We start from the raw sequence: 13,709 nt of genomic DNA on the forward strand, positions 1-13,709 counted from the left end.
TTCTGCAGAAATTGCAAAACTTCAGTTGGCAGATGCAGTAAGTGGTTAGGAAGGCAAATGATGTTTTGGCCTTTTATTGCAAGAGAGTTGGAGTTTAGAAATAGACATGTATTGATGGCAATGCCTGATGTCCTGTGCTCAATTCTGGTTCCCTGTTTAAGGAAGAATATACTGGCATAGTAGGCAATCCAAAAGAGTTTCAGTAGGTTTACTGCTGGGATAGGAATGTTGTCCTGTTACAAGCAGCTAATGAAATTAGATTCTATGCTCTTTTATTTTGGGAAGATTGAGGTATATATTGAGATGTATGAGATCCTGAGAGGCATGACAGGGCAGATGTCAAAATGTTTGCACAAGTGGGAGAATTTCTGGCAAGGGGACATGGTTAAAGATTATGGGGCAATCGTCTAAAACTGAGGTGTGTAGGAACTCCCAGAGGGTGGTGAATCTCTGGAATTCTATACCCTGCAGTGTTATGAAGGCTAGACCATTGAGCCGTTTTAAAGGGAAGTAGATTTTTTTAAAAAAAATGAAATATCAGGGCAACAGGGAACTGGCACAGAAGAGGAAATGAGGTGTAGGTAAATCAGAACTGTTCATATTGAGAAGCTAAGTGGCCTACTACTCCTATTTCCATGTGTTCTTATGAACACTTCTGAGTTTCACCATTACATAAATACTCCATTATTCAGTTAACTGGACAATTTCATATTTTATTTACATTATGTTCCATCTGTCATGTTCTCACTCACTCAGCTTGTCTCTGTATTCCCCGTGGAAGCTCTTCACAGCTTTCTGTATACCCAAAATCCTATTTAGTATTATCTTGGAACCGTGATATTTGCTTCCCACAGCCAAATTGTTAACATAGATTGTGAAAAGGTGCTTGTAGTATATGCCACAATTTGTGATCCACCTATCTGGAAATAATATTCTTTTTCACCCCCTCCCTTTTTCTCTGTCCAGTAAACAATTCTCAATTCATGTCAGTATATTGTCCCTTAATTTTTTTTTGTGCCCTAACTTCATTGTCCAGATTCCTCTGTAGGTCTTACAAACACACTATATCCATTGATTCTAAAATCTTTTTTCTAGGATACTTATCAATTCTGAGTAACATGGTAAAAGAACTCCAGTAGATGAGTCAAATATGATTTTCCCTTTCATAAATCCATGTTGGCTGTCTTAATCCCACTATTCATTTCAAGGTATTCTGTTATTACCTTTTTCATTCCTTATCACTGATGCACAGTAAAATATCAGGTCAGTAATTCCCTTATTTCTACCTTCCTGCTAAAATAGTGATGTTACATCTGCTGCCCTCCAATTCTTGGAAACAAATCCAGAATCAAGAGATCTCTGGAAGATGATAACCAGAGCATCCAGTATCTCTTACAAAATTCTGGGATGCAAATTATCGGACCCTCTGGCGTTGGGTCACCTCAAGTCACCAGCATTTGTAGAACTACTTTTTTTTTTACCAAGTTTCCTCATTGTCACTAGACACTTGATACTCTAATATATTTTACAAGTTTTGTGTATCTTCAATGAAGACTGAAACACATAAATTGTTTAATTCTATTGCCTGATTATAAATTCTCTACTAATATCTGTAAGGGACCCACACATGACCTATGTAGTCCTTTCCTTTCTATATATTTATAGCAGTATCAGGGGAGTCCAGAACCAGAGGCCACAGTTTAAGAATAAGGGGTAAGCCATTTAGAACGGAGTTCAGGAAAAACTTTTTCACCGAGAGAGTTGTGGATCTATGGAATGCTCTGCCTCAGAAGGCAGTGGAGGCCAATTCTCTGGATGCTTTCAAGAAAGAGTTAGATAGAGCTCTTAAAGATAGCGGAGTCAAGGGATATGGGGAGGAGGCAGGAACGGGGTACTGATTGTGGATGATCAGCCATGATCACATTGAATGGCGGTGCTGGTTCGAAGGGCCGAACGGCCTACTCCTGAACCTATTGTCTTTGTGACCAGCCCAACTTACCCATCTGCAATATTTGGGCCCAAATCAATCTTAATTAGCTATGTTGGGCTGATCACATCCCTCCCGTCCCCAACACCAGACTCCTGAAGTGGACACTTGATTCTATGTACTGTTGTGGGAGCCCCTCTGCCTACCCCATCTGTGACTATCTGACCTATCAGTGGAAGAGTTGGTGGTTCCCACATTGACACCATTGGCCATCTTGGAACCCACAAAATTTATGGATTACAGTTTTTTTTAATCACAAAGGGGAAGAAGATGACATAAGGAAATCAGTCTATTTTTCTGTATTTTGATCCTCTTTTTCAGGTAAGCTTCTTGTGGCTCTCCATGTACATAACACAGTACTTTTTGAATTTGTTCACATTTTTTGCTCTGCTTCCTTAATTCTCTTTGAGGTGAGATTGTGAAGTTGCACTGTTTAATGGATCAGGATGAGGCTGTTTATATATTGGTTGGGAGAATTGGGATACTAAATAACTGCACTTCTTTCTCTTTTGCTAGTAGGATAGCTGCAATGAAATATGTTCAAATTCCCCCATTTCACCCTAACCCCAGTACACTGGATGCAAAGATTAACAATTTTGTTTTGTATCCACTTCTCTCTTAGTCGGCTTGACAAAGGATTGGCAACAGTGGTCTGGGAGAGGAAGACCGATCTAGTGATTATTGAAGGCATGGGTCGAGCTATTCATACAAATTATTATGCAGCATTGCGTTGTGAAAGCCTCAAACTTGCTGTCATCAAGAATGCCTGGTTGGCAGAACGCCTTGGCGGAAGTATCTTCAGTGTAGTTTTTAAATATGAAATGGCACCGAAGTGAAATTGTGAACTACTTTGCTGAGGAAGGACTTGGCATTGCACTGACACTGAAAGGGCTCTGTGGAATGTAATTGTATTATTTTCTGTGATTATATATTTGCAGATTGGAAGAAAAGTTAATATGGATCAAAAAAGCTTTTGTGTCAGAAGCAATAATATATATTATATATGTACAGCTACCATATACTTAAAACATTTATTGTATAGACACAGTATTTGTGGAAATGAATATTGTTTTGCTTTTGCTCACTCAAGACAATCAGGTTAAATGTAATCCCTTTCTCAAGCTGTTCCCTTGAAGAAATAGGGTTCATGGATGACGTAAAATGCAGATGGCAATGTTGGGTCTCTTTAAAACAAAATGGTTCATGGTTCAAATTGACATACTGTGCCCATTTTGAATTGTGATTAGCTCTCAGTAGTACAGTTATAAATGTTTTTTTAAATCTTGTATTATATCAGAAAAAAACAATTTAAGTTGTATAAAACTAAAGATGCACTAGTGGTTTATGCAAGTTGTTTGTGTTTTAATGTTAAGTGATGATGGATGCAGTCTGTAAGTGAATCTGGTAATGGTGGAGTAATTTACATCATCCAAATTATAAATTCAGTACTTGAATCAGAATAACATTATCCATTGATTCTTGGTGATATCATTGGAATTTTGGTTTGAAAATCTTTTCTGGAAAGGAACTGGTTTACTCTAAGTCAGTGATAGTCATAAAGACCAGAAATGGGCTCTTCATCTTTACAAACAGTCTCTTCAACCCACCCTGTCAATGCCAGCCTCCGAATACCCAACTATACTAACCCATTTTATCAGTACCTAGTCCATTGCTTTTTTGTTCCTTTGCTATTCAGTTGCTCATCTAGATATTGCTAAAATGTTGAGAGAATTTCTGCCTCCACTACCCTCTCAGACACTCTATTCTGTTTTCCACCCACCCCTTCAGTGGGAAAAAAAAATCCTTGTATCCCCACTGAATCTCCTGGTCCTCACTATAAAGCTATGCCCACTAATTATACATGCAAAGCTCTGGAGAACTCAGCATCTATGGAGGGGAATAGGATGTCAAAACTTTGGGTCATAACCCTCAGTCCAGATGAAGGGTCTCGACCCAAAACATTGAGTGCTCATTTATAGATTTTGATCTTGTGTTTCTGGGCTTCAATTGAACTTCTCGTTCTGGCACAAAACATCTACACTGAGTGGTTAACACCTACACAATACAAGTACCGTGAGTACTGCAGGCAAAATCTGCAATCTGAGACAACTGACTTAAATTTGCAAACAATACTTCAAAGTTTTATACTATAATTTGTCTGATCCTGCACAGTGCATCAGCTAGTCTTGATGTCTTATTTTCAGGAATGATCGTCAACTTGGCAGAATCAGCGTGGTGTGAATTATTTGCAGCGTACTGAGTGGGTGATACTGTGTTAGCAAAAGTTTGTCAGGCTTGCAAGTATTGAATTAAATTTTGTCATTCATTGTAATTCTAAGTAAAGCTTGGTGCAAGAATTGTGCTTGCTTGTATGGGCCTAATAATAGGATGAATATACAGTACTGAGGCAGTTCAATTTAGATTCAGTAGAGTGTTTGTATGGTATTTCATTGAACTGTAAAGCTTCAAAGGAGTCCTAAATCTTTGTGAAGAAGTTATGGACAGGTGAATTGTAGGCCATTTCTGTCATATGATTATAATGGGGTAAGTGGAATTTAAAATAGCTTAGAATTAAATGAGAGTCCCTTTGCGCATAGTGTTTAGACCCATGCATGTATGTATCATCAGGAAATAGTGGGATAGTGGAGAAATAAAATGTCAAAGGGTGTAGTTTAGAAACTTCTCTGTGAACTGCTGTGCACGAAATTAACTTGTTCTCTCACTTCTACCCTATTGAAGACTTGAGATCAAAGGGCCTGAGTGTTTGCTGATGCAATTAAATTCTTAAGGGTGAGTATTTTTGTGGCTTGCACTGTGACCCTAATTGACTATATATAGTTGCTTGACTTTATCTCCTAAATAGCCTTTTTAAAAGTTTTGATGTTATAGAACTGAGGGAAGATAAATTTTGTGCAAAATTTCACCATAAGTTGCATGATTCACCATGAAGGTACATTTCAGACATCATATCTAGAGTGCTAGAAGAGGAGGCCCATCATGGCAATTCCAGCTAAATGAAACTTGGTCAGTTAGTGCTTCTCCACTAGGCTTTACCCACCTCACATTTTTATCCTGTTCAAGAATATACGTATCCAACTTGTTTTTTGAAAGTTACTGAATTTGCTTCCGCTCTCTTTTTGAGCAGTAGGTAGATCATGCCAGCTATAAAAGGCTTTACACGAGGTATTGCATGGAAACATACCGCTCAATTCAAGTACTGTATGCCAGTGTTCACTGTCACTTTGGGTTTTGAATAGTGAAGGAAAGAGGAACCGTGATTCAGTAACAATTTTTATCCTGTGTTTGAAAGGTAATATTTGTATAAAAATCAGATTTGCAGTCACAATTGCAAATTGTGACTGTACTTCATCAATCAAAGATTCCTCATAAATGTACTTAGATGGTGTGTCACAGTTGTGTGACTGTACATCATAGAATAGCTTAGTCTTGTCCTTGCCTGGTGTACATACAGACTTTTAACAAGAGTTGCTCATCAGCAATTGTGAAATGATAATTTGGCTAAGATCATTCAGCATGGATTAATGCTCTGATCTTATGACACAAGATGGGGGAAAATCTTGAGGTTGTATTTAAAAAATGGATTGTTTTCTTAGGAATTAGGACTAGCATTCTGATTTACTATTATGATCCTTTGAATTTATTTTGACTGCTTGTAGTGACTCCTGAAATCCAGCCTGAATGGAGATGCTTTGATGTTTTTAAGTTTCCATATGATCTTGAGGGAGATCTTTTAGTCCAACAAATCAATGCTGATTCTCAGTGAAATCCCATCATTACCATTTCCCTCCTTCTATCCCTGTAACTAATTCTCACTCACATCCCCATCAATACCATCATAACCACATACCTGTCTACCTATCAACATTAGGGCCAACTTAATGGCTAATCTACTGACCTAGGATGTGGAAGGTAACTGGATCATGGAAGGAAAGGCCATGTGATGTCAGGTGGAACGTGCAAATTCCACAAAGACCGCACTGGAAGTGAGGATTGATACTGCGTTTGTGGACTGAGACTGCATCACCGTTTAAGGACAACTACACCTAGCGATCACACTAGTTTTTTTTATGCACATAATATGTGACTTCTAAAGCCTTGCACAGTAGAAATAGCTTTGCTGTACTTAAGGGTCTAGTATAATCTTGCAGAGTTCATAATTAAAGCCCCAAATCTAAAGCACCACCTACTCATTTGCTGACACATTGCTGCCTATATTCACTCACTTTTTTTTAAGCCCTTCTAATTATTGCTTTGATCTTGACTGATGCAACCAGATGTCTTCAGAAAGTGAGATGCACTGCCCCCGGTAGGTTATGATACAGTTAACAGTATGAAGAAGGTGCATGAACGTCACTCCTTCAAATTATACTGTTGACAGCCTGGGGTCCAGATGGCAAAAGGTAATTTTTAAATAAACATTAAAAGAAAACTTTCACACCAAAACCAAGAGAGTTGGATAATGGGAGCAGGAATTGTTCGAGAATTTGCCAGATTCTCTGGCTTGGCAAAGGGTGAAGCTTTCTGGTTAGATAATTGGCTGAATTTAGGTGTTTCATTGAATGAAACACCTAAATTTTTAAAAAAAATCTTTCTTGGCTTTTGCAAAAATTGCAGATATGTTCCTTATTTTCTGAGGATTTGCTGAAGTGCTTTAGAAGAATCATAATGAACAGCTGCCAATATGCATATAGTATACTCTGACAAATGTTAATTGAATAAATGACTGGCTAATTGGTTTCTGAGGAAGGAATATTGAGTAGTTTACTCTTGGAATAACACCATGGTGATATCTATATCCAATTGAGAGTGTAGTTGGGGCTTTGATTTAAACTCTTAAAGATGTATCTTTGAATATGCAACATTATATGGAAGCATTGCAGGTTGCATGTTTAAGTGGATAGTGGGGATTAAACCGATGACTTTCTGATGTGAAAATGAGAGGAACTGGGCCACCTCCCCAGTTCACCAAAGAAATAGAAGAAGAAATTGCCTTTCAACTCATGAGAGAGCATAGACCATCAACTTTTTTTTTGCAGTTTATGCTTCTGTAGCAGGCAGTTTCTTTTTTATGAGGTTGAGTTGCTAGCTCGATGTTCAACCCAGCACGGATGGAAAGCGTGCACGGGAGCCGGCTGGATTCAAACTCCGTATGTTCTGCCCCAAAGTCCAGTGCCGATGCCACTGCGCCACCAGCCAGCACACAGTGAATATTTTGTACGTTCCATTAAATAATTTGTTTTTTTGCCATCTATAAAATACTGATTTATTTTTGATTAGTTGGTATTACAGCTTAACTATGTACAGAAGGTCTAATTAAAGTGTAATGATGGCATAATTTTATGAACCATTTTTCAAGTTTTTGGAAGATATCAGTATTAATGTGGCTTAATGGAAAGTGCTGTTTGGTCATTCTGTCTTAATAAGAAAAAAATTGCAGAACTAATACACTTGCTTCCTGTTCCCTTGCTAAAACTCTTCTTCAGATGCAATGGCTTGAGATAAGAAGACTGCTGCATAAAGGAATTGTTTTCTGTGTTGCTTTTAGAGAGAGACAGCTTTTTAAATCCAACATTAATTGAAAACTGATATAAGATTCCAACAGGCCCACTGGCTGTTGCTTTTTGCGGTCAGGCTTTCTTCCTTGGATATGCTGTGGTCCTCGCATGAGCAGTATTCTTTCACAGTGGCAACAAAAAAAAAAATAATCGAAACGATGGGGAACATAAGCCTGAAAACATTTTAAAAAAGATATGGGTTAAGAGGGATTGGTGGTTGGGATTTTTGTGCTTTATTGTGCTGTGTGGAGCATCAAGATAAGAGGGAGAGCAAAATAATAAATTATATTGCACCTTTAGAATTTCTAGATTCACATTGCTTCTTGTGGTCAGCATAAAGTATAAACTGTGTTGTATTGAAGCCATTGATATTGTGTTTATTAATAAGCAAAGGCAGAGGATAGTATATTCATAATAAGCTATTGATGTGAATTCTCTACAAGAGCTACACTTTTGCTACGGGAATGTGGGCAGGACAAAAGGTAATACGGCACAGTACAGTAAATCACTTCAACCAGACTTCAGGGCAATCAGAATGCTTAAGTTGCTTAAATTTTGGTGGATTCCTATCTAGAGAGAGAAATTTATATCAATATCTATAGTTCAAATTGTCCCAGATTTCCTGGCTGCATGGCACTTGCAGCATGACTTGATGTCCCCAGAAGTACTCTCTGATCAAGGGAACGGATTGGGAAAGAGAAAAACCGTACTGTATTTTATGTGAAAAAAAACAAATGACACCATGTGAATAAATTACAGATTATTTTGGGAGGAATATTTAGTACTGTGATTCTTGTGTAATTAATATGATAAGTATGTAAAACATGTATATACACTTTTTCCCCCTTTGATTTTATCAGGACATCACCTGATGTTAAATAAAGTGAAGAATGTCATGGTGATGAAGATGTCAGTGTATCAGAGGGATGTAGGACAGTTGATGGAACAGTATATCAGTACATTATGATTTGTATATAAGCCGTGGCTTTATTGGTTGGGTTCATTGATTACTGGCCTATCCTGAAGAGATTATTTCTTTTTTTAGGAACAAAGTAGCATGGACAATGAAAAAGTGAAAACTTTAACTTATTCCACAGCTGCTGCTAAGATTTTCAGCAGCTAGATTTTTTCCCAATTTGATTCCCTTTTCATTTTGATCATTTTCACTTCAGCAATCTTGATATTTTTCCCCAAATGCTATTGCACTTTACAAAACCATCTGCTACTTGCATGGTAGTTAAATGCTAAAGCTTCTTCAAAACTGCTTTTAAAACCAGTGACCTTTGCCACCAAAAATATTAGGGTAATGTGTGAACATTACATGAGAATTTCCCAGTATGGCACATCCACGACTTATAAATATAAGATCATAAGATATGGGAGCAGAATTAGGCCATTTAACCTATTGTGTCTGCTCCACTGTTTCATCATGATCCAATTTTTCTCTCAGCCCCAATCTCCTGCCTTCTCCCTATATCCTTTCATGCCCTGACCAATCAAGAATCTTATCAACCCCTGCCTTAAATGTACATAAAGACTTGGCCTCAACAGTTGTCTGGCTAAGAATTCCACAGATTCACCACCCTTTGTCTAAGGAAATACCTCCTCATCTCCATTCTAACCAGACATCCCTCTATTCTGAGGCTGTGTCCTCTGTTCTTAGACTTCCCCAGCACAGGAAACATCCTCCCCAAATCCACTCTATCTGGGCCTTTCACCATCCAATAGGTTTCAATGAGGTCACTCCTCATTCTTCTGAATTCCAGTAAAAACAAGCCCAGAGCCATCAAACACTCTTCATATGTTGTTGAGCCATTCAATCTTGGAATCATTTTTGTGAACCTCCTTTGAACCCTCTCCAGTTTCAGCACATCCTGGCTAAGATAAGGGGCTCAAAACTGCTGACAACACTCGAAGTGGGGCCTACCAGAGCTTTATAAAGCCTCAACATTATATCCTTATAATATACAGTCATACTATTATATTAAATTGCTGTTTCTCCATTTCTAGATATAATGCCTTGGTTTCCCTATCCAACATAACTATAGGTATACCTTGATCAGAATCGTTGGCTATGTCAGTGATTCATTTTGTAAATCCAGAAGAACTCCAAACTGTAAGGCAGCAATCATTTCATGTTAAATTCCATCCTTCTGATCTAGAAATGTATTATTTTTTTTTAAAACTTAAATTACATCAATCTTGTGGATATTAAATCTTTTTATTAAGTAACTGAGACTGTCAATCTCAAAGTCTTCATGAACAATATCTAAAGCTAAATTAACTCAATATTAAATTGACTTGATGAAAATGCACTTTGACAAAACATATATTCTGAATTGGAGTATAAGATTTTGAGATAATGAATGTAAGATCAGCATTAGCATGAGCAATGTAAAAGTAAAGTTTAATGTGATCACCAAAGGTATGGAAGATTTTTAAAAGGAACAGATTTCAGACGTAACACAGATAGGTATTGTTTGAAGCTTGCTTTTTTAAAAATAAGATATCTGTGTTAACCACCTTACTGTACTTGTTTTACATGATTGAAAATGGCTATTCTTAGAGCATTGTGTTGTGATTGTCAATTCATAAAAAGGGATTTAAAACAGGAATTGCAAGGTGATTTCAATAGTTCAGGCAGCATTTCCTAATTCTGTTAACCGTCAAGTGTTGTCTGGCACTTTGATTATATCCAGCGCTTTTCTGGTTTTATTTTAGATTTCCTGTATCTCTTGTTTTATTTTTGTTTTTCTACCTTATACTTTAGATATGTTTGAAGAACTGGATTGATGAAACTCCTGTTAATTCTCCCCCTCCCCCTTAATCCATCAGTCCAGGCTGAATCAAAGACCAGGGACCAGTGCATCAGTTTATTCCATAAATTGCTTTGGAAATATTTAACGCCTATCCCTTGCCTTCTGACCAAATCATCCAGGATCTATTTCTGTTGTTGTCCTTCCTACAGTACATTTCCAAAGTAGTTTTTCCCACTGGTGTCTTTAATGTAATGGATGCTTCACCAGTGCTTTGTAATAAAAAAAATTGCCACAAAGCCACGAAAAATACTGTCGAATGAGTGAAATTTGCTCAGAGGGGTTGGTTTTAATAAGAATATCAACTGAAAGAGCCAGAGAGACCCAGAGTAAATGCCATTGCTTGAGGTTTAGACTGCTGAAGGTACATTTGCTATTGAGTTCTGCAGTACAGAAGCAGTTGGTGCCAGAGATGTAGAAACCACTTGTTTTACATATTGAAAAATTGGCAGTAAGATGAGGAAAGCATGATTATCTAGATCAAATTATTGCTAGGTTGTTGTACTAATGTTCTGACTTAAACCCCAGTGTAAGGCACTGTAATCTGTAGAATTGATTCAACCTGGAACATTATTGATAAAACAGTATCTGTGAACATGCTTCAAGCACATGTATTTCTCTAAGTGAATGGCACTTCAAATGTTCTGATGAGAGGTCATCAACCTGACTCACTACTTCTTTGCAGAGATGCTGCCTGAGCTGCTGAGTAGTTATGTTTTCTGCTTTTACTTAACAATCCTATTGTGCATTGTGGAACCAGTCTTCCTGCACCCAGAACATTTATGGGGATTTGTGCTGGGCTTATAGTTATTCATTCTCCAATTGTCTGCAAAAATTTGAATGAGAGCATTTAAAACCTTGCAGACAAATGGTCTCCTTTAGAGCAAAAGACCTTTCATCTCCCCCCCCCCGCGTTATTTATATAGTGTGTTTTAATGTGATTGTATATGGCAAATATTATTTACATTTTTCCAATATTTAAAATTAAAGTTTTAGGCACTTAAAAAAATTATCTTCAAAACAAAGTAAATCAAATGTAACTTTGTGGTTGAAAGGTTGGAGGCTTTATTCAGGGATTTAATAGACCATGTCAGCAGAACTTAATGCACCCATCTGTTTGCTTCCAAGAAAATTAATTTTCTTTATGACAGTCCACACTTTGTATTGAAGATTGTAATGAAATCTAAAACTATGAAATAAGATGACCTGTCTCTTTAGCTGTTAGTACAGTGGTGCATTCCTGGGGCCAGAATAAATTGTCCAAGGAAATTGCTGTGGTTTGTGGCACTTGACTAAGGTATATCCAGGTGAATTTAGAGTAATATGAAGGAACTGATTTCTCACTTACTATGGGGTCACATCCAATTTAATTTTTTTGATTCCTGATGTTAATCATGATGCACATTGCAGCATTTCCTACCTTAACATAATCATACCTATAGAACAACTCGTCTCCCTCAGAAATTCCTTTCTTCTCCAATTTGCAGGTCTTGCAGTTCAAAGTTTGCCCCTATTAATCATGGTTTATTTAACTTGTTGTATTCTAGGTGATGCACTGTGTTATAGAAAATTTATGATGGTACAAGCAGTGCTTTGACATTCTCTGGATAAAAATACTTCGCCTCATTTTATACTCTAATATATCTGCCATTTGCTTTACATCTGTGCCCCCATTTGTTTCTTGCCTTACTGGTAAGAAGCATAGATATTTCCTACTTACACCTAGGCCCATTGTAACCTCAAAAACAAAACCTGTTTCTTTTCAAAGAAAACAGTTGTAAATTATCCAAACTTTCCTTGTAGCTACATGTTTCCAGTCATGGCAATATCTCTGTAAATCTCCCCTGCAGTACAATTAAATTTTTCTTGAAATAAGACAGCCAGAATTGTTACATGAAATAATTTGCCCCCATTATGTTGAGAGTTCAGCTATGTGCTGTAATTTAAGGTTAAAATTAACAGAATAAAATTATATATGATTAATTTCAACTCTGTCTTCCATTATGGCTTTTTCAGGCCTTGGTCTTCTTATTGACCTCATTTCTCCCTTTAATTCGAAGATTAACTTCTTCAGTGAAAGCACTGCAGCAGGATTTCTGTAAATAAAGAATGAAAGAGAAAACATTAAGAACTTTAATTCTGATAACTGTTTACAATACTGTCATCTTTTAAGACTGAAGGTGAGTGCTGCTGTGCAATCTTCAATCCATCTTGGAAATGTATCTGTTTATTGCACCATTTGAGAAAAGTCTTGTAGACACAGGACACTGCAGATGCTGGAGTAATTCGATGGATCAGGCAGTGTCTATAGAGGAAAATGGATTGACTATGCTTTGGGTCACAGTCCTTCAAATGGATTGACAAAGGATCTTGACCTGAAAAACCGACTGTCCATTTCCTTCCATGGATGCACATGACCCATTGATGTCCTCCATCATTTTGTTTGTTGTTGCTGAAAAGTTTCTTTTAGCTGAGTCATATGAAGGTCAACTTCGAAATGACCATCAATCTCCATCCTTTTTGCCCTGATTTCCTTTGGCTTTGATTCATGTGGGAAGTGATGGTTGTACATGTGGGAAATACCTCAAACCGAAGGAGATGGTGAGGGGGGAAAGTGGGGCAAGACAATGGAGGACAGGAAAATGATAATTTTAAGAATCAAGATATTGTTTGCCCAGAAGCTGAAGTAGGTTAGCAGTGGTTGATGCAAAATAGGACATGGGCAGTATAGCTTTGTATGACTACTAAGGTTAGAGATAGTTGGAGCCTGTCAAGCATTAGATGGCACAATAGCACAGAAAGCGAAGGTTGGGTGATGTTTTGAAGATGGAAAGTGATGTTCTTCATTGTGGTGCTAGTATGTATCTTCAATGTGGGATAGCAGCCCAATAACCTGGGCTCCCACTACCAACACTGGAAATTAAATGGAAGATAACCTATCACCTTCTGGTTCCCCTACATTAGAAAAGCCTTCGGTAAGCCAATTTCTCCAAAATTCACACGTTACTCATTTGTGATCAGTACATTCGCAAACTTACTTCTACAGGTAACGTGTCACAGAGGTAAATGCTTAATTCTGTTTTAAGTCTTTGTGGAGACATCATTCAATTTAGTAATGTATCCAACCATAAAATTTTTCTTTATGCTTTCTCTTCCACTAATGAAAACATTGAAGTTCCTTCTGTGGGGATGCCAGCAATTTATGCTACCTATCTAACTTGCTTGCACTTCATGTATGAACTCAAGCTATTTCTGTTGGATGATGGAAGGAAAATCATGTTTGATCCTATTCCTGCCACCAAGTCCAAGAATAAAGATACACAATCTACC

The 13,709-nt window shown here is 37.4% G+C and overlaps 2 protein-coding genes across 7 annotated transcripts in view; one reads left to right on the forward strand and one right to left on the reverse strand.

The window, feature by feature from the left end:
- Positions 1-11,571, forward strand: part of pank4 (pantothenate kinase 4 (inactive)) — a 78,181-nt gene extending 66,610 nt beyond the window's left edge. For all 3 annotated transcript variants that reach the window (XM_073032096.1, XM_073032097.1, XM_073032098.1), the window contains one exon: positions 2,610-11,571. In XM_073032096.1, the coding sequence (XP_072888197.1) occupies positions 2,610-2,823 (214 nt within the window). In that variant the 3' untranslated portion in view covers positions 2,824-11,571. The remainder of the gene's footprint in view (positions 1-2,609) is intronic.
- The window catches only part of LOC140718402 (probable glutamate receptor), a 39,718-nt gene continuing 37,429 nt past the window's right edge, over positions 11,421-13,709 (reverse strand). For all 4 annotated transcript variants that reach the window (XM_073032099.1, XM_073032102.1, XM_073032100.1 and 1 more), the window contains one exon: positions 11,421-12,475. In XM_073032099.1, coding sequence (XP_072888200.1) covers positions 12,392-12,475 — 84 coding nt within the window. In that variant the 3' untranslated portion in view covers positions 11,421-12,391. The remainder of the gene's footprint in view (positions 12,476-13,709) is intronic.

Source organism: Hemitrygon akajei, chromosome 29, assembly GCF_048418815.1.
Source record: "Hemitrygon akajei chromosome 29, sHemAka1.3, whole genome shotgun sequence".
Taxonomy (NCBI): domain Eukaryota; kingdom Metazoa; phylum Chordata; class Chondrichthyes; order Myliobatiformes; family Dasyatidae; genus Hemitrygon; species Hemitrygon akajei.